We start from the raw sequence: 17,152 nt of genomic DNA, 5'->3' as shown, positions 1-17,152 counted from the left end.
CTTGACAAAACTCTATTAGTCTTTGCCCTGCTTCATTCCACATTCCAAGGCCAAATTTGCCTGTTACTCCAGGTGTTTCTTGACTTCCTACTTTTGCATTCCAGTCTTCTATAATGAAAAGGACATCTTGTTTGGGTGTTAATTCTGAAAGGTCTTGTAGGTCTTCATAGAACCATTTAACTTCAGCTTCTTCAGCATTACTGGTTGGAGCATAGGCTTGGATTACTGTGATATTGAATAGTTTGCCTTGGAAACGAACAGAGATCATTCTGTTGTTTTTGAGATTGCATCCAAGTACTGCATTTTGGACTCTTTTGTTGACCATGATGGCTACTCCATTTCTTCTGAGGGATTCCTGCCCACAGTAGAAGATATAATGGTCATCTGAGTTAAATTTACCCATTCCAGTCCATTTTAGTTCGCTGATTCCTAGAATGTTGACGTTCACTCTTGCCATCTCCTGTTAGACCACTTCCAATTTGCCTGACAAATTGGATCAATTCATGGACCTGACATTCCAGGTTCCTATGCAGTATTGCTCTTTACAGCATTGGATCTTGCTTCTATCACCAGTCACATCCACAGCTGGGTATTGTTTTTGCTTTGGCTCCATCCCTTCATTCTTTCTGGAGTTATTTCTCTACTGATCTCCAGTAGCATATTGGGCACCTACCAACCCAGGGACTTCCCCTTTCAGTATCCTATCATTTTGCCTTTTCATACTGTTCATGGGGTTCTCAAAGCAAGAATACTGAAGTGGTTGCCATTCCCTTCTCCAGTGAACCACATTCTGTAACCGTTTCTATTGTTTCCCCATCTCTTTGCCATGAAATGATAGGACCGGATGCTATGAATGTAGTTTTCTAAATGTTAAGCTTTAAGCCAACTCTTTCACTCTCCACTTTCACTTACATCAAGAGGCTTACTAACTTACAAATTAGTGAGTTTAATATTGTGATATCTGATTCATGACTAACTTTAGAAAATGAAGCTAGATCTGTCCCTGTGTCTGTTTGGATATATGTATGCCTCAGTATGTGTCTTTGTCTTTGGATAATGTTACTGGGGGTTGATTTGTAAATGAGCTTTAATCTAATTGGCCTAAAAAAAAGTAAGCACTTACAAATGAAACAATTATAAATACAAGAGAAATTAAGCAATTATCAATTACTGAAGTCATAATTAATGATTTTCAGGTTCACATGAACTGGGAAGTGTTCAGTATTAAATTATACCTGGTATTAATGTTTGTTGATCTAATTATTATAGACATGTCTAAGAGTCATTAATATTAAGCATAATATTTTCATTCTGCCTAGGTTTAATATAAGCTAAATAAAATCTTGTTGTATCTGTTACAAATTTGTCAGCAAGGAAACTTTCGATGTGAAGAAATGTTTAAGGAAAGAAAATGTAAATGAGATGAGAGTTTTTAGATAAACTCTGTTAAGAATAATTATGTTTTAGCTTCTGCGGCCTTAGTGGTTGGGGTATAGACTTGATTTACTGTGATATTGAATGGTTTGCCTTAAAAATGAACTGAGACCATTCTTTCCTTTTTGAAATTGCAACCAAGTTGCCCCTTCTCGCCTCATTAAAGGTGATCTGTTCTTGTAAAGTGCCGGTCTGGTTCTTTTTTCCGAACCTCGCCTTCTCTAACTCCCTTACCCTACCACCACAGTCCATGGGGATGCCGAAGAGGCAGAGAGGGCTCAGCAGCTAAACTACACGTGTGTCCATGTCATGCATGTCTGCAATCTCCAGACTTTTCTGGCACAGTAAGTCGTGCACTCAGAGGGACAGATGAACCTCCATTAAAGACCGTATTAAAATAACAACAACAATGGGGAAAACAAAGGTAATTAGAGCACGAAAAAGCACAGGAGAGGCCTGGGCTCTGACCCGTGGGGGCTGGGAGCCCCAGCCGCCTAGGCGGGTCGGCTCCCGGGGCAGTCCAGTCCTGCCAACTTGGGGCTCTCTGACCCGCCTCCCTTCGCGCGCGCATTTCCGGCCAGACCTGGGGAGGCCAGACATGGCGGTGCTAAGTCCGCTTCTCTTTTCTTGGGGCCGCGGGCCCCGGCGGGTAAGGCAGCTCCGAAAGGGTTGGGGGCCCTGCGTGTCTCCTGCAAGTGCCCCGTCCAGGGGGCGCGCGGAGCGCAGACCCGGCGTCCCGGGCGCGGGGAGGAGCGCCGTGGGCCCCCCGGTCCCCGAGCGGGGAGCGAGGCGCGGGGGTCCTGCAGACGCCGGGTCGGGGCGGGGGGGGCTGCGGCTTCCCCGGACTGGGATGAAGCGGGGCGGTCACGTCCAAGCTGCCCTCGGGAGAAGCCCTGGGGTACCTTTGTGCCCCTGTGGAGGGGCACGTTGAGCGCCTGCGTGGTTCTCACAAGTTGCACATTCTTGTGAGTTTCCAGTGAAAGTCGGGCTTCCCTGTGGCTCAGCTGGTGAAGAATCCGCCTGCAATGCGGGAGACCTGGTTTCCATCCCTAGCTTGGGAAGATCCCCTGGAGAAGGGAAAGGCTACCCACTCCAGTATTCTGGCCTGCAGAATTCCATGGACTGTATAGTCCATGAGGTCGCAAAGAGTCCAAGTTGTATGTAAATAGAGAGAAGGACCCTGCACACACCTGCCAGCCTGGTGAGGAGGGGGAGAGGGAGGGGTGGGGAGCGGGGCCCAGAGGAAACACTGGACTTAGCTGGAGTCCTTTTTTTAAACGAAGAAATTCGTTCACCTGTTTGTTGTTCAAAGATTAATACCAACCTGGCGCGCGTGAGTGCTGAGTCACATCAATTCTGAACCTGTCTCTTTCAATTCTGGTTTCAAGAGGGAGAAGGTTTAAGAAGGACTACTCATGCCCAATTATTCTCTCAAAATTTTCTAGTGAGCTAAACGATTTGTAGGGGGACAGGGTGACTAAAGGGGCAAAAGAAACCTCGAGTTAAACTAAGACATCTTCCCTCCTGGGGGGAAGTGAAGCATCAGGACTGGGGAAGAAGATGTTCCCACTCACAGTGGGAGAAGTGTACAATTTTAAGGAGTATCATTTTGGGGTTTTACATTTAAACTAGGACCTGAAGGATCAGTGGAAGTTAGCCAGCGGGAAGAGTAACAGTAAGAAAGTTCTAGGCAGCAGAGTGACCTTAGTGAAGGCCCAGACTAGAGTTATAGGTCCCAAATAAGGAGGTGGGTTGTGAGAGACAGACTGGGGAGGCCAGTGAGCCCCAGGAAGAAGTCAGAGCTTTGTCCTGAAGGCCTGAGAGCAGGGTGAGAATGGAGGCAACTTGGGCAAGACTCTCTCTGGATAAGAGACCATGGTGGCCTCAAGCGGGGAATGGCCGTATGTGAGAGGCTTGAAGTCTGGTGATATTCAAGTGGTAAATGGAGAGTCCTTGCTGCTTGGTCCATGGTAGGAGGTGAGAAAGGAAGACGGGACCAGGCTGAGGAGGCAAATGGCACCATCAGAAGTGGAAGCAGGAAAGTAATGCCATCAGGTGGGACTTGAGATAGGGATCCGAGAGTGTAAGTAAAAGTGACAGGGGTCTGAGCTAAGGGCAGTTTTTGTAGCTATTTAGAACTAAAATGAACTCAGTGGATTGGGTGCGTGGTGTGAGATGAAGTCCTGATTTCTATCGTTGGCCTCTGAGCTAAGGAAAATGTTCCTCTCTGAGAGGATTTACAAGAGGGAGCCAGAGAGAAGAGAGGGGGTAAATGATGTATCTTGAAAATGTTAAATGACCTCTCAGTTCATTTCAGTTCCTCAGTGGTGTTTGACTCTTTATGACCCCATGAACCATAGCACGCCAGGCCTCCCTGTCCATCACCAGCTCCTGGAGTTCAGCCAAACCCATGTCCATTGAGTTGGTGATGCCATCCAACCATCTTATCTTCTGTCATCCCCTTCTCCTCCCACTCTCAATCTTTCCCATCATCAGGGTCTTTTCAAATGAGTTAGTGCTTTGTATCAGGTGGCCAGAATATTAGAGTTTCAGCTTCAACATCAGTCCTTCCAATGAACACCCAGGACTGATCTCTTTTAGGATGGACTGGTTGGATCTCCTTGCAGTCCAAGGGACTCTCAAGAGTCTTCTCCAACACCAGTTCAACATCATCAATTCTTTGGCGCTCAGCTTTCTTTATAGTCCACATCCATACATGACCACTGGAAAAGCCATAGCCTTGACTAGACGGACCTTTGTTGGCAAAGTAATGTCTCTGCTTTTTAATATGCTGTCTAGTTTGATCATAACTTTCCTTCCAAGGAGAAGCGTCTTTTAATTTCATGGCTGCAATCACCATCTGCAGTGATTTTGGAGCCTAAAAAAGTAAAGTCTGCCACTGTTTCCACTGTTTCCCCATCTATTTCCCATGAACTGATGGGACCGGATGCCATGGTCTTATTTTTCTGAATGTTGAGCTTTAAGCCAACTTTTTCACTCTCCTCTTTCACGTTCATGAAGAGGCTCTTTAGTTCTTCTTCACTTTCTGCCCTAAGGGTGGCCTCTAGGACTTATAAACTGGTGTACAGGTGATTTGACTAAGTTGTAGAGGTGGTGGGGAGAACGATAAGTCTGTCGGGAGTGTTAACGAAGACCTTAGCCTTTGAATGGTGCATGTTGAGTGTTGGTGGGGATCCATTTGTATAAAGATAGGGAGGTGGACACAGTTGGTATTTGGGGAACCCTGCATATTTTGTTTATCTGAGTATAAATTTTAAGGAGGGGAAAGCAAAGGGATCTAGGCTGGATAGATGGAGAAGAGCCAGATCATGATGACTTGCTGTGCTGGGTGAAGCTAAGGAATCTGAACTTTATGCAGGGAATCCCTGAAGGAGGTCAAAGAGAGAAGTGCTACAGGCAGGTTTGCAGTACTCTGGAGAGCAGTATTGCAGATGTGCTGGGATAAAGGGAGACTGGAGGACAGAGACCACGTAAGAGACGATGTAGCTCAGACCCACAGTATTTGTGAATGGTGGAAGATGGGAGTCTTTGAAGTCAGACAGTAGGCAGAGAGGAAAGATACTGACTAGGCAGGTAGAATACAGGCAATTTGGACAGGGATGGAATATATTAGGTGCCCATATTAGAAGGCATTTCATTAATGCTTGGCAACCCTTAGTGTTTTCTTTTTTCTTTTAGTTGTATTTATTTGTTTGTGGCTGCACTGGATCTTCATTGCTGAATGCAGCCTTTCTCTAGTTGCAGAGAGCAGGGGCTACTCCTTGTTAAGGTGCTCAGGCTTCCCCTTGCAGTGGCTTCTCATTACAGAGGACCGGTTCTAGGGTGCATGGGGGCCAGTAGCTGCGGCACATGGACTCAGGAGTCGTGGCTCCTGGGCTCCAGAGCCCAGGCTCAATAGTCATGGCACATGGGTTTAGCTGCTCCCTGGCATGTGGGCTCTTCCTGGGCCAGGGATCGAAGCTGTGTCTCCTGCATTGGCAGGCAGACTCTTTACCACTGAGCCACCAGGGAAACCCAGCCCTTAGTTTGTAAAGAAAATTCCAGGTGGAAAATAATTGCAAACTTAACTGTCCTATATTCTCTTCCTAAAATGATAACTTACTTTGACAGTAGAAATGCCTGGGTAAGTTAAGTAAGTTAAGAGTAAGGGGACAACTGTACTGTGATCCCTTCCAGAATGGGAAAACTCCCATGCTATCTTGCATCGAAAGCTGTGATAGAACTGTAGGCTTTCACAATTTGTGAAATGATGTTGCCATTCACCTTTAGCCCTGATTTATTTTACTTATGCTTTAAAATTATATTTTTAACTCCAGATTAGATATCTCCAGCTGAATATTCCACAGGCATTCCAGGTGAAACATTTCTGATATAGAACTGATTATTTTCAATTCTCCAACTTGAGTCTTCTCAGATCAACCGAGTCATTTAGGTACTGCTATTTATACTATTTAAACTCTGTCATCCTCAGCTCTCCCCTTCTTGCTTACCATTTCCAGTTGGCTGGCTTCTGAGTTCAGGCTAACCAACGTGTTAAACGTGTGGAAAGTATTGTCTTGCCTTGATTTCTGCTGTCCTCATTATTTCTCACCCAGACTAATGACTTTTGTCTGACTCGTCTCCATTTCCTTCTAGTTTACCGTTAAATCTTATTCTTTCTAAAACACAAAGGGATTGCACAAAGTAGCTTCAGATACTGAGATGAAGGTGAGAGAAGTGGAAAAGTTTCGGTCCACCAAATAGCCTTGATTAAAGAGAGAGACCTCTTTGTCTTCTTTTAGTGATATAGGTCAAGGTGTGCTGAGGTTGGACTTTAAGGCAAGAGGAAATAGTAATTCACTGCATCTTCTTTTTCTGGGACCTTCTCACCCGCAAGTAATTTTATTTGCCAACTTCACACTCCTTCTATGGTGGTGTTCAGTCAAGGTCATCATCTCTTGTCTGGCCTGCTACAAAACATTATACCTACTCTCCCTGCTTTCAATTTTGCCTGCTACCTTTTCTTCTCAATTTAGTAACCAGAACAAGTCTCTACAAACCTAAGGCAGATCATGACAGTCCTGTGCTCAAAACTTTGGAGAGTTTCCCACACAACTTGAGTAAGAATGTCAGTCCATGTCGTGGCTGACTCAGCCTTTGTGATCCCGGCCTCTATGCCTCACTGACTTCGCCTCCGTCCTTCTTTCTGCTTCCTCCGTCTTCCTCAGCCATGCTGGCCCTCTGACTCCTCATGTGCTCGGTAGGCTTCCTTCTCAGGGGCTTTGCCTTTAGCTTTTCCTCTGCCTGAAAGAACCACATGACTCATCCCCTCACTCCCCTTGGGTCTTTGTTCAGATGTCACCTCAGTGAGACCTTTGCTGACCACTCTATTTAAAATAGCAACACTCTACCCATATTCTATGCCTTATTTTCCCTCACAGCAACACATTAGCTTTTACTGTACTATATATTTCACTTAATTCATCTGCCCTCATCCCAAAGATAATCTCTCTGTGGGTGGAATATCGTATCTGTTTTGCTCACCACTATATTGCCGTTGGTTGGAAGAGTGTCTTGGGCATAGCATATGCTCAGTAAAAACTTGCTAAAAACAAAATGAGTTAACAGTATACCTAATTATAATATCATATTTGTCTCTAGTACTTTTTCGCAGAAGCAAATTCCCAAATCAAAACAAATCTCTTTCAAGCACAGGGTTTCTATTTCTTGGTTCAAAAAAGTTAGTCATATTAGTTTTGGCTAATGTGATAGGGACCAAGAGGAGATGACTTGAATGAGAGGCAAGCAAGAGTGAAAACTCCACTTGAAAATTTCAAATTGCCTATTAATTTATCTCTTTGATTTCATCTTCCTTGATTGCATAGTTTTGGTGAAGCATCTATTTAGTCTACATCTAATTGCATACAGATAAGAACTGTAATAAAAATTAGCAAGTACACCCTGTAACATAGAGCAACTACTTTTTCAAGGACTGATGTTCATTGCTATGAAACGTACATCACTCAAAAATGTAAGTTTTGTTTTGTTACTGGTAACAACCACATAATTCAGCCTAGCCACTGAAGCTTGGAGTCAGCTAACTTTCTTTTATATTTGCTTAGCCTTACCTTCATGTTGCTGTGGCAATGAGATCTGTGTTCTGCAGAAGCTTAGAATATCAGAGTCCTCTGTGCAGTGCCTGGTTTAAGTGAAGGAGCAGGTAGAGGTGCTCAAGCAAACCACACAGGTGTGGAGTTTGAGTTTAATAAAGCCTGTGGCAAGAATCGGAGAAGGCGATGGCACCCCACTCCAGTACTCTTGCCTGGAAAATCCCATGGACTGGGGAGCCTGGTAGGCTGCAGTCCATGGGGTCACAAAGAGTCGGACACGACTGAGCGACTTCACTTTCACTTTTCACTTTCATGCACTAGAGAAGGAAATGGCAACCCACTCCAGTGTTCTTGCCTGGAGAATCCCAGGGACGGGGGAGCCTGCTGGGCTGCCGTCTATGGGGTCACACAGAGTTGAGCACGACTGAAGTGACTTAGCAGCAGCAGCAGTGGCAAGAATGGAATGGGTAGAATTTGGGCTCTTCAATTTTGTTAAAGTTTGTAGTATACTGACACTATTGGCATTAGCAGGTGAGATGATCTTTTTATTCTGCAGGGAATAATGTCCTGTCTGCTCCTTATATTCCCAGACACTATGAACCATGTCAGTTATGCGGAAGTGACAGTAGGGTCTGGGCACTGAAAAGAATCCATGCATGTCACAAACTTATGCCTTCTAGCAACTGGATAAAATAAATTGCAAAGTAGTTATCGCAGGCTTACTCTGTTCATGCGCTATATGAATTCCTTTAGAAATGCAAAAGTGTGAACTTTTCAAAGTTTCTTGAAAAATAAGATTGTTTGGTCTTCACCAAATTGACATTTAAAGAATTATTTATTTTTAATTGCAGGATAATGGCTCTACTGTATTGTGTTGGTTTCTGCCATACATCAACATGAATCTATTTTATGATACGAGTGTTGCTGCACCTGCTTTCTTTTGATTTCTGTTTGCATGAAATATCTTTTTCTAGCCCTTTGCTTTCAGTCTGTATTTGTGCTTAGGTCTAATGTGGATCTCTTGTAGATAGCATATATAGGGGTCTTGTTTTTTGTATCCATTTAGCCAGTCTGTGTCTTTTGGTTGGAGCATTTAGTCCATTTACATTTAAGATAATTATTGTTATGTCTGTGCTCCCCTGGTGAATGAGCAGTAAAGAATCTGCCTGCAGAGCAAGAGATGCAGGAGACATGGGTTTGGTCCCTGGGTTGGGAGGATCTCCTGTAGGAGGGCATGGGGTACCCACTCCAGTATTCTTGCCTGGAGAATCCCACAGATAGAGAAGCCTGGCAGGCTACAGTCCACAGGGTTGCGAAGAGTCAGGCATGACTGAAGTGACTGGGCATGCACGTCCATGATCCTATTACCACTTACTGTATTGTGTTATTTGTTTTTGTAGACTTTTTCTTTCTCTTGTATTTCCTGTCTAGAAAAGTTCCTTGAGCAGTTGTTGTTAACGTTGGTTTGGTGGTGCTATATTTTCTTAACTTTGGCTTGGCTGTAAAGCTTTTGCTTTCTCCTTCAAATCTGAATGAGATCTTTGCTAAAAAGAGTAGTCTTGGTTGTGGGGTTTTTTCCCTTTTATCACTTTAAGTATAGCCTCCCATTCCCTTCTAGCCCGCAGAGTTTCTGTTGAAAAATCAACTGTTAGCCTTAGGAGGATCCCCTTGTAAGTTATTTGTTGCTTCTCCCTTGCTGCTTTTAATACTTGTTCTTTGTATTTAATTTTCGTTAGTTCGATTAATATGTGTCTTGGGTTTAACCTGTATGGACTGCCTGGGCTTCCTGGTCTTGGTACGCTAGTTCCTTTCCAATGTTAGGGAAGTTTTCAACTCTAATCTAAATATTTTTTTCATGCCTTTTCTTTTCTTTCTTCTTCTTCTTCTTCTGGGACCCCTATAACTCGAATGTTGGTCCACTTAATGTTGTCCCAGATGTCTCTGAGATTTCTTTGTTTCTTTTTATTCTTTTCCCTTTATTCTGCTTCGCTTCACCTATTTTTACCATTCTGCTTTCTGGTTCACTTGTCTGTTCTTCTGCCTCTGACTGTATTCTGCTGTTGGTTCCTGCTAGTGCATTTTTCATCTCAGTTATTGTGTTGTTCATTGCTGATTGTCTATTCTTTAATTTTTCTAGGTCCTCGTTAACTTTTTCTTGTATCTGCTTGATCCATGCCTCCAATCTATTTATCTGTGCTTTCATTTTATTTCCAAGATTTTGGATCATCTTTACTTTCATTACTCTGAATTCTTTTTCAGGTAAGCTGTTTATTTCCTCCTCATTTGGCCTCGTTTTTCTGTTGTTGTTGTTGTTGTTGTTTTTTTTTTTTTACCATGGCCCTTAAATCTGCTGCATGTCTCTCTGTCATTTTATTTAACTTACTGAGTTTGGAGTCTCCTTTCTGCCTGGTGGTAGGTCATAGTTCATCTCAGTTGTGAAGTCTACCCCTCATGGGTGGAGTTGGACCAGTGCCTTGTGAAAGTCTGTTGGCTGGGGGAATGTGTGTCTGTGTTCTGGTGCATGGAGCTGGATCTTGTCTCTCTGAAGGGTAGTGCCGTTTCCAGTCATGTGTTTTTGGGTGTCTGTGCCTTGGTGAGGCTTTGGGCAGCCTTTCTGCTAATGAACAAAGTTGTGTTCCTGTTTTGCTAGAGTGCTGGCATGACACTGGAACTTGCTGGCTTTTCGGTGGGCTTGGTCTTAGTGTTGAGATGGGAGGCCTTTGGGAGAGCTCTCATCAATTAATGTTCCATGAAGCTGGGAGTTCTCTGGTGGTCCCAAGTCCTAGACTCGGGTCTCCCACCTAGGGGGCTCAGGCTTGACCCCTAATGGTAGCAGCAAGACTTCATAGGCCATGCAGCACAAAAGACAAAGTGAAAAAGTGAAAGTGAAATTGCTCAGTCGTGTCCGACTCTTTGTGACCCCATGGACTACAGCCTACCAGGTTCCACCGTCCATGGGATTTTCCAGGCAAGAATACTGGAGTGCACTGCCATTTCCTTCTCCAGACAAAGACAAAATTCCAAGACTAATGGTGAAAGCAACACTCAGTAGCCAATAACACCCAAAGAAACTCACACACACACTTATAAAAAGAGAGAAAACAGAGAAAAGGATAAAAACTAGAGTCAAAACAGAAGAGAGCAATCAAGCCAATAAACAAGCCCCTAAGTGAAAGTGTATAGTGAAAACATGACTAGCAAAAATGCAAAATGAAACCATGGGGGAAAATGCAATATAACTACATAGTACCCTAAAAACAGGGAAAAACTGAAATGAATTTTTTAAAAAATAAGATGTTTTAAAACTGGAAAAAGTAGGTTGAAAAGTGAAAGTTAAGGGAATAGTAAAGAAAGGACAACATAAGAACATATGAGAAAAAAGAGAAAAATACAGAGACAGTGGCAGTATGAAGAATATCCTTGTGATTCCTCCATTTTCCTCTCCACACAGTTTTCTTCAGTCTATCTCCCTGCTCAGAAAGTCATCCAATATTTGTAGCAAGGCCTCTGGACCTGTTGTGGGCAGTGTTGAGTCAACTCAGACTCAGGTGTTACCTTACTCCATCTTTTGTGTGCATGCATGCTAATCAAGGTAAACTGGATGTGGTCAAATAGGAGATGGCAAGAGTGAACATCAGTATTTTAGGAATCAGTGAACAAAATGGACTGGAATGGGAGAATTTAATTCAGGTGACCATTATATCTACTACTATGGGCAAGAATCTTGGAATGGAGTAGCCATCATAGTCAACAAAAGAGTTCAAAATGCAGTACTTGAATGCAGTCTCAAAAATGACAGAATGATCTCTGTTTGTTTCCAAGGCAAACCATTCAACATCACAGTAATCCAAGTCTATGCCCCAACCACTAATGCTGAAGAAGCTGAAGTTGAATGGTTCTTTGAAGACCTACAAGATCTCCTGGAACTAACACCAAAAAAAAAAAAAAAAAAAAGTCCTTTTCATCATAGGGGACTGGGATACAAAAGTAGAAAAAGATAGAAAAAAGTAAAGAGATACCTGGAGTAACAGGCAAGTTTGGCCTTGGAGTACAAAATGAAGCAGGGCATAGGCTAACAGAGTTTTGCCAAGAAAACACACTTGTCATAGTAAACACCCTTTTCCAATGACACAAGAGAAGACTCTTCACATAGACATCACCAGATGGTCAATACCGAAATCAGGTTGATTATATTCTTTATAGCCAAAATGGAGAAGCTCTATAGAGTCAGCAAAACAAGACCTGGAGCTGACTGTGGCTCAGATCATCAGCTCCTTATTGTAAAATTCAGACTCAATTTGAAGAAAGTAGGGAAAGCCATTAGGACATTCAAATTGCTTATGATTATACAGTGGAGGTGACGAATAGATTCAGGGGACTAGATCTGGTAGACAGAGTGGCTGAAGAACTATGGACAGAGGTTTGTAACATTGTACAGGAGGTGATGACCAAAACCATCCCCAAGAAAAAGAAATGCAAGAGGGCAAAGTGGTTGTCTGAGGAGGCCTTAACAAATAGCTGAGAAAAAAAGAGAAGCGAGAGGCAAAGGATGCAGAGTTCCAGAGAATAACAAGGAGAGATAAGAAGTCCAGAGAATAACAAGGAGAGATAAGAAGTCCTTCAAGGCTTTGTCAACATGAAACTAAAGGGAATATAATGACCAGCTTGGAAGATGGCCAGATCTGCAAATTTTTCTTTATCATTTATACACATTTTCAAATTTTATACTTCAGTAACTTTTCCCCCCTGGTTTAAAAATCAAATCATATTAATATTTATTGAATAAAATTTGAAATTACTCAAAATCAACCAACCTAACAAAAAGAACAAAGAATCTTCTATTATCCCTTCACCTAGTCATACATAATGACTGAAAGGTAATGAATGAAGTCAGATCTTAGATTTGAATCTTTACGACTTTCATTATTTGCCTCTAAAGGTTAGTTACTTGACCTACCTGTGTCCTTCAGTTTTCTCATCTATAAAATTGGAGTAACAGTGTTGTTATTGTTTTTGGCCCCTAAGTGGTCTCCAACTCTTTGTGACCCCATGAACTGCAGCATGCCAAGCTTCTCTGTCCTCAATTATCCCTTGAAATTTGCTCAAATTCATGGCCATTGAGTTGGTGATGCTATCTAACCATCTCATCCTCGGTTGCCCACATCTCCTTTTGCCTTCAGTCCTTCCCAGGATCAACATCTTTTCCAATCTCTGTACATCAGGTGGCCAAAGTATTGGAGCTTCAGCTTAAGTATCAGTCCTTCCAACAAATATTCATGGTTGATCTCCTTTAGGATTGACTAATTTGATCTCCTTGCAGTCCAAGAGATTCTCAAGAGCCTTCTCTAGGACCACAATTCAAAAACATCAGTTCTTTGACTCTCAGCTTTCTTTATGGTCCAACTGTCACATTCATACATGACTACTGGAAAAACCGTAGCTTTGACTATATGAACCTTTGTCAGCAAAGTAATGTCTCTGCTTTTTAATACACTGTCTAGGTTTGGCATAACTTCCATTCTAAGGAGCAAGTGACTTTTCATTTCATGGCTGCAGTCACTATCTCTGGTGATTTTGGAGCCCAAGAAAATAAAATCTGTCATTGCGTCCACTTTTTCTCCTTGTATTTGCCGTGAAGTGGTGGGACTGGATGCCATGATCTTAGTTTTTTGAATGTTGAGTTTCAAGCCAGCTTTTTCACTCTCCTCTTTCACCCTTATCAAGAGGCTCTTTAGTTCCTCTTTTTAGAGTGTTATGGTCTGCATATCTCAGATTGTTGTTATTTCTCCTGGAGATCTTGATTGCAGCTTGTGATTCATCCAGCCTGGCATTTCTCATGATGTACTCTGCATAGATTTAAATAAGTAGAGTGACAATATACAGCCTTGTCATACTCCTTTCTGCATTGAACCAGCAGAGAACTCCATGAACCAGTCAGTTGTTTCATGCCCAGTTCTAACTATAGCTTCTTGACCCGCATACAGTTTTCTCATGGGTTAGGTAAGATAGTTGGTATTCCCATCTCTTTAAGAATTTTCTACAGTTTGTTGTGATCCAGTCCGTCCTTTGGCATAGTCAATGAAGCAGAAGTAGATGTTTTTCTGGAATTCCCTTGCTTTCTCCATAATCCAGCAAATATTGTCAATTTGATCTCTGGTTCTTCTGCCTTTCTAAACCAGCTTGTACATCTGGAAGTTCTTGGTTCACGTACTGCTGACGCCTAGCTTGAAGGATTTTGACCTTAACCTTACTAACATGTGAAATTGTACAATAGTTTGAACATTCTTTGGCATTGCCCTTCTTTGGGATTGCAGTGAGAACTGACCTTTTCCAGCTGTGTGGCTACTGCTGAGTTTTCCAAGTTCGCTGACATACTGAATGCAGCACTGTAACTGCATCATCTTTTAGGATAAGGCCAACTTGACTTCACATTCTAGGATGTATGACTCTAGGTGAATGACCACACCATCATAGTTATCTGGGTCATTAAGACCTTTTTAGTATAATTCTTTTTTCTGTATTCTTTACACTTCTTAATCTCTTCTGCTTCTGTTAGGTCCCTGCTGTTTCTGTCCTTTATCATGATCATCCATGAAATGTACCTTTGATATCTGCAATTTTCTTGAAGAGATCTCTAGTCTTTCCCATTCTATTGGAACAATACAGTTTACCTTATAGGGTTGTAGAAAGTCCTAAGTAGACCTGGCACTTGGCAAATATTGAATCCACTACTTACTGTTATTTCCTTCTAGTCATTTTTCTAAGCATGTATTTTTATTTATAGTTCAGGACATCCTGTATATTTTCTCTCTCTCTTTTTTTTACATCATATTATAAGCATTTTCTTGTTCAATTTCTACTTGTGAATAGCCTTATCCTAAGCTATTGACTACATTTCTATTTCCTTACAGTAAATTTCTAGATATCTTAAGGCAAATAATGACAGCCCATTTACTGTATAAGAATGCTCTAGTGGGAAATTATGTATTCTGAAGTTTTAATCTTACAGCCATGACCTGATGGGGAATATCAGATACCCGAATAGTATGATCATTAAACTCAGTAGGATCTCAGTGAATATAGAGAGACAACATGCAAGGTTTTATGATCTTGGTTTTGCAACTTGGGCAACATATTTAACTCCTCTGGGCCCCTCCTGTACAATGGGGTAAAATTAATACCTATTTCATGGGGTGGTGACAATTAGTTTTTAATCCTGATACGTGGTAAACACCTAATGAATATTGTTAGCTCTTTATTTGTTACTGTGTTTAACACTTAAAAGTTTGTTTTCATAATTAAAAATGAGAGAATGGCAGTGTTTTAGATAAGTAATATGAAGGTAAGCAGTAAAGTACAAGATAGGCAGTCCAAATACTTTTTTAGTTGAAAATGGTTTTATTGTTTCCCCCATTTTAATTATAACATTTAATTATTTTTCCCCGTTCTAAATTTATTATTCGAAGACAACATGAGAAGAGGCATTTGATTTGATAAACCTTATAAAGGACTTTTATAATGTTCTTAAGTGAGTCAAAAGATGGAATGTGATTTTCTTCCAAGTTGTTCTTGTTAAAAGACAAACATGCTTTAAGCTTTTTTAAAGTTAAATTTAAGCTAAACACAGAAACTAACAATGCCAGCATTTATAGAGTGTTTTCTATGTGCTATCCAATTTTCTAAGTTTATTGTTTATATTGTCTCATGAAACCCTTATAATGACCTGTGAGGAAGGTTCTGTCATTATTTCCAACTGCAGAAGAAATTGAGGCAAATAGAGATTAAATAACTTACTGAAGATTGTATGACTAGGGAGAAAGTTCTCTCCTGTGTAGTCTAGCTCCAAAGCCCATGCTTTAAACCATTCTACTGTGTTACTTAACATTCCAACAGAAAAAGTATAAAAATTGATTAAATATAGTGCTAACCTGTTTACAGTGTTTGTGTGAATCCAAGAATTTGACTAATATTAAAGAATAAGTTTAAAAACTCATATCTTTTATGGGGATACAAGTATGCATATTTCAATTCATTTTTCTTCTATTAGTTTTTCAGTTATGGAACAAAAATATTATATCAAAACAATGAAGCTTTGCAGTCTAAATTCTTTCCACCTTTTCCAAAAGTGATGCTACCACCCAATAGTTTTCAAGGAAAAGTAGCATTTATTACCGGGGGAGGCACTGGCCTTGGAAAAGGAATGACAACTTATCTGTCCAGCCTGGGTGCACAGTGTGTGATAGCCAGCCGGTAAGTGAGTCTTAGTACGTTGCCTGGCAAGAGTCTATTGATGGAATAAGTCTGTGCTACAACGTTGAAAACACTTTTTTGCCAGATTTGTTTGATTTGCATCTTAATCTCTATGAAATAGTCTTTAGATTATTTAAAAATAATAATAATAACTTTTCCTTGGAAAAAGTCAGTTATTATTTGTGATGATAGAAGTAATGATTGATGATGGAACTGATAATATACTTAAATTCAATAACATACACAAATTCAGTAACAAAATTTTTTCTGTGTATGAAGTAATAAAGTACTGTATTGAGGCTCCTTTGTTTTCAGTATCAGTGATTATAATTACTGATTCAGTAGATAGTTAACCTTGCACCAGGATAATGGATAGAATGCTTCCATTTCCTATAAGATGGGCAAATATTTCAAAACATCTATTGTGATGAATATAGGAGGGGGGAGGCCTTGTGGAAAGAATTTACTTAGGCATGTCCTGGTATCTTATAGCTATTCAAGTTAGAGGTTTAGAGACTGGCCAAAAAATCTATCCCTTCTTTCAGTTTGGAATACTGTAAAATTTTTAGATAGGATAAGTAATAGTCTGAATGATAAGTCACTATGTAATTTATAAGGGCCCAAAGGACTTTCTTTCAGATGTTTCTTTTAATGCAAATTGGCCAGAACATTTTTTTTATGTTGCAAATGTTTTCAAGTGTGTTAATATATTATTTTCTTTGTAATGCTAGGTGATTTACATTGCTTTTGTGTGTGTGTGTTTTTCTGAAGAGTGTAAGATTCTGAATACATCTAGATTGTCCAAACCCATCAATTTGGTATAAAATCTGGTAACACAGATTTTATATATAACACAGATTTTTAAAAAATAGTTTAACCTAAGCTTACATCATTCCAGGAATGTATTTTCCTTCTAAAGCATGCCTGGGCAAGCAAACACATAGAAAAGAATATAATTAAGGAAATAATTTAAAATTTAACTGGCTTAAAAGTAATTCTATCAATTAATGTCAGATATATGAAAATTGCTTAAATTTAACTTCTGGAAAATAAATGCACTCAAACTAACTTGTTTATAGATTTAGCTTTTCTATTGTCCTCAAAATACATGTTTTTAAGCTGTAAATTCTTTTTTAATGTATGAAATTAAAAAGAAAATTATAACATGAAATTATTTCAGAACTCATGCAAAGTACCATGTGTTTATTTCTAGAAAAATTGATGTTTTGAAAGCAACTGCAGAGCAGATATCTTCTCAAACTGGAAATAAGGTACATTAAAAAGTTATTTAAATCAGATTTAGGAATTATAACATGCTTAAGTAAGTAACTCATGCTTATGGATTAAGAAGTCTGAAA

The 17,152-nt window shown here is 40.6% G+C and overlaps 1 protein-coding gene across 4 annotated transcripts in view; it reads left to right on the top strand.

Moving 5' to 3' along the window:
• Positions 1–2,001: 2,001 nt before the first annotated feature.
• Positions 2,002–17,152, top strand: part of DECR1 (2,4-dienoyl-CoA reductase 1) — a 40,831-nt gene continuing 25,680 nt past the window's right edge. The window contains exons 1-4 of one of the 4 annotated variants that reach the window (XM_060393528.1): positions 2,002–2,083; positions 11,367–11,575; positions 15,592–15,794; positions 17,008–17,065. In XM_060393528.1, the coding sequence (XP_060249511.1) occupies positions 15,673–15,794; positions 17,008–17,065 (180 nt within the window). In that variant the 5' untranslated portion in view covers positions 2,002–2,083; positions 11,367–11,575; positions 15,592–15,672. Of the gene's footprint in view, positions 2,084–2,411; positions 2,636–5,776; positions 5,888–11,366; positions 11,576–15,591; positions 15,795–17,007; positions 17,066–17,152 lie in introns of those variants that run through there. The other 3 variants (XM_060393526.1, XM_004011847.4, XM_060393527.1) reach the window with 3 other exon arrangements.

This window comes from Ovis aries, chromosome 9, assembly GCF_016772045.2.
Source record: "Ovis aries strain OAR_USU_Benz2616 breed Rambouillet chromosome 9, ARS-UI_Ramb_v3.0, whole genome shotgun sequence".
NCBI lineage: Eukaryota > Metazoa > Chordata > Mammalia > Artiodactyla > Bovidae > Ovis > Ovis aries.
The sequence above is the reverse complement of the archived record's forward strand: the minus strand, read 5'-3'. Positions and strand labels throughout refer to the sequence as shown.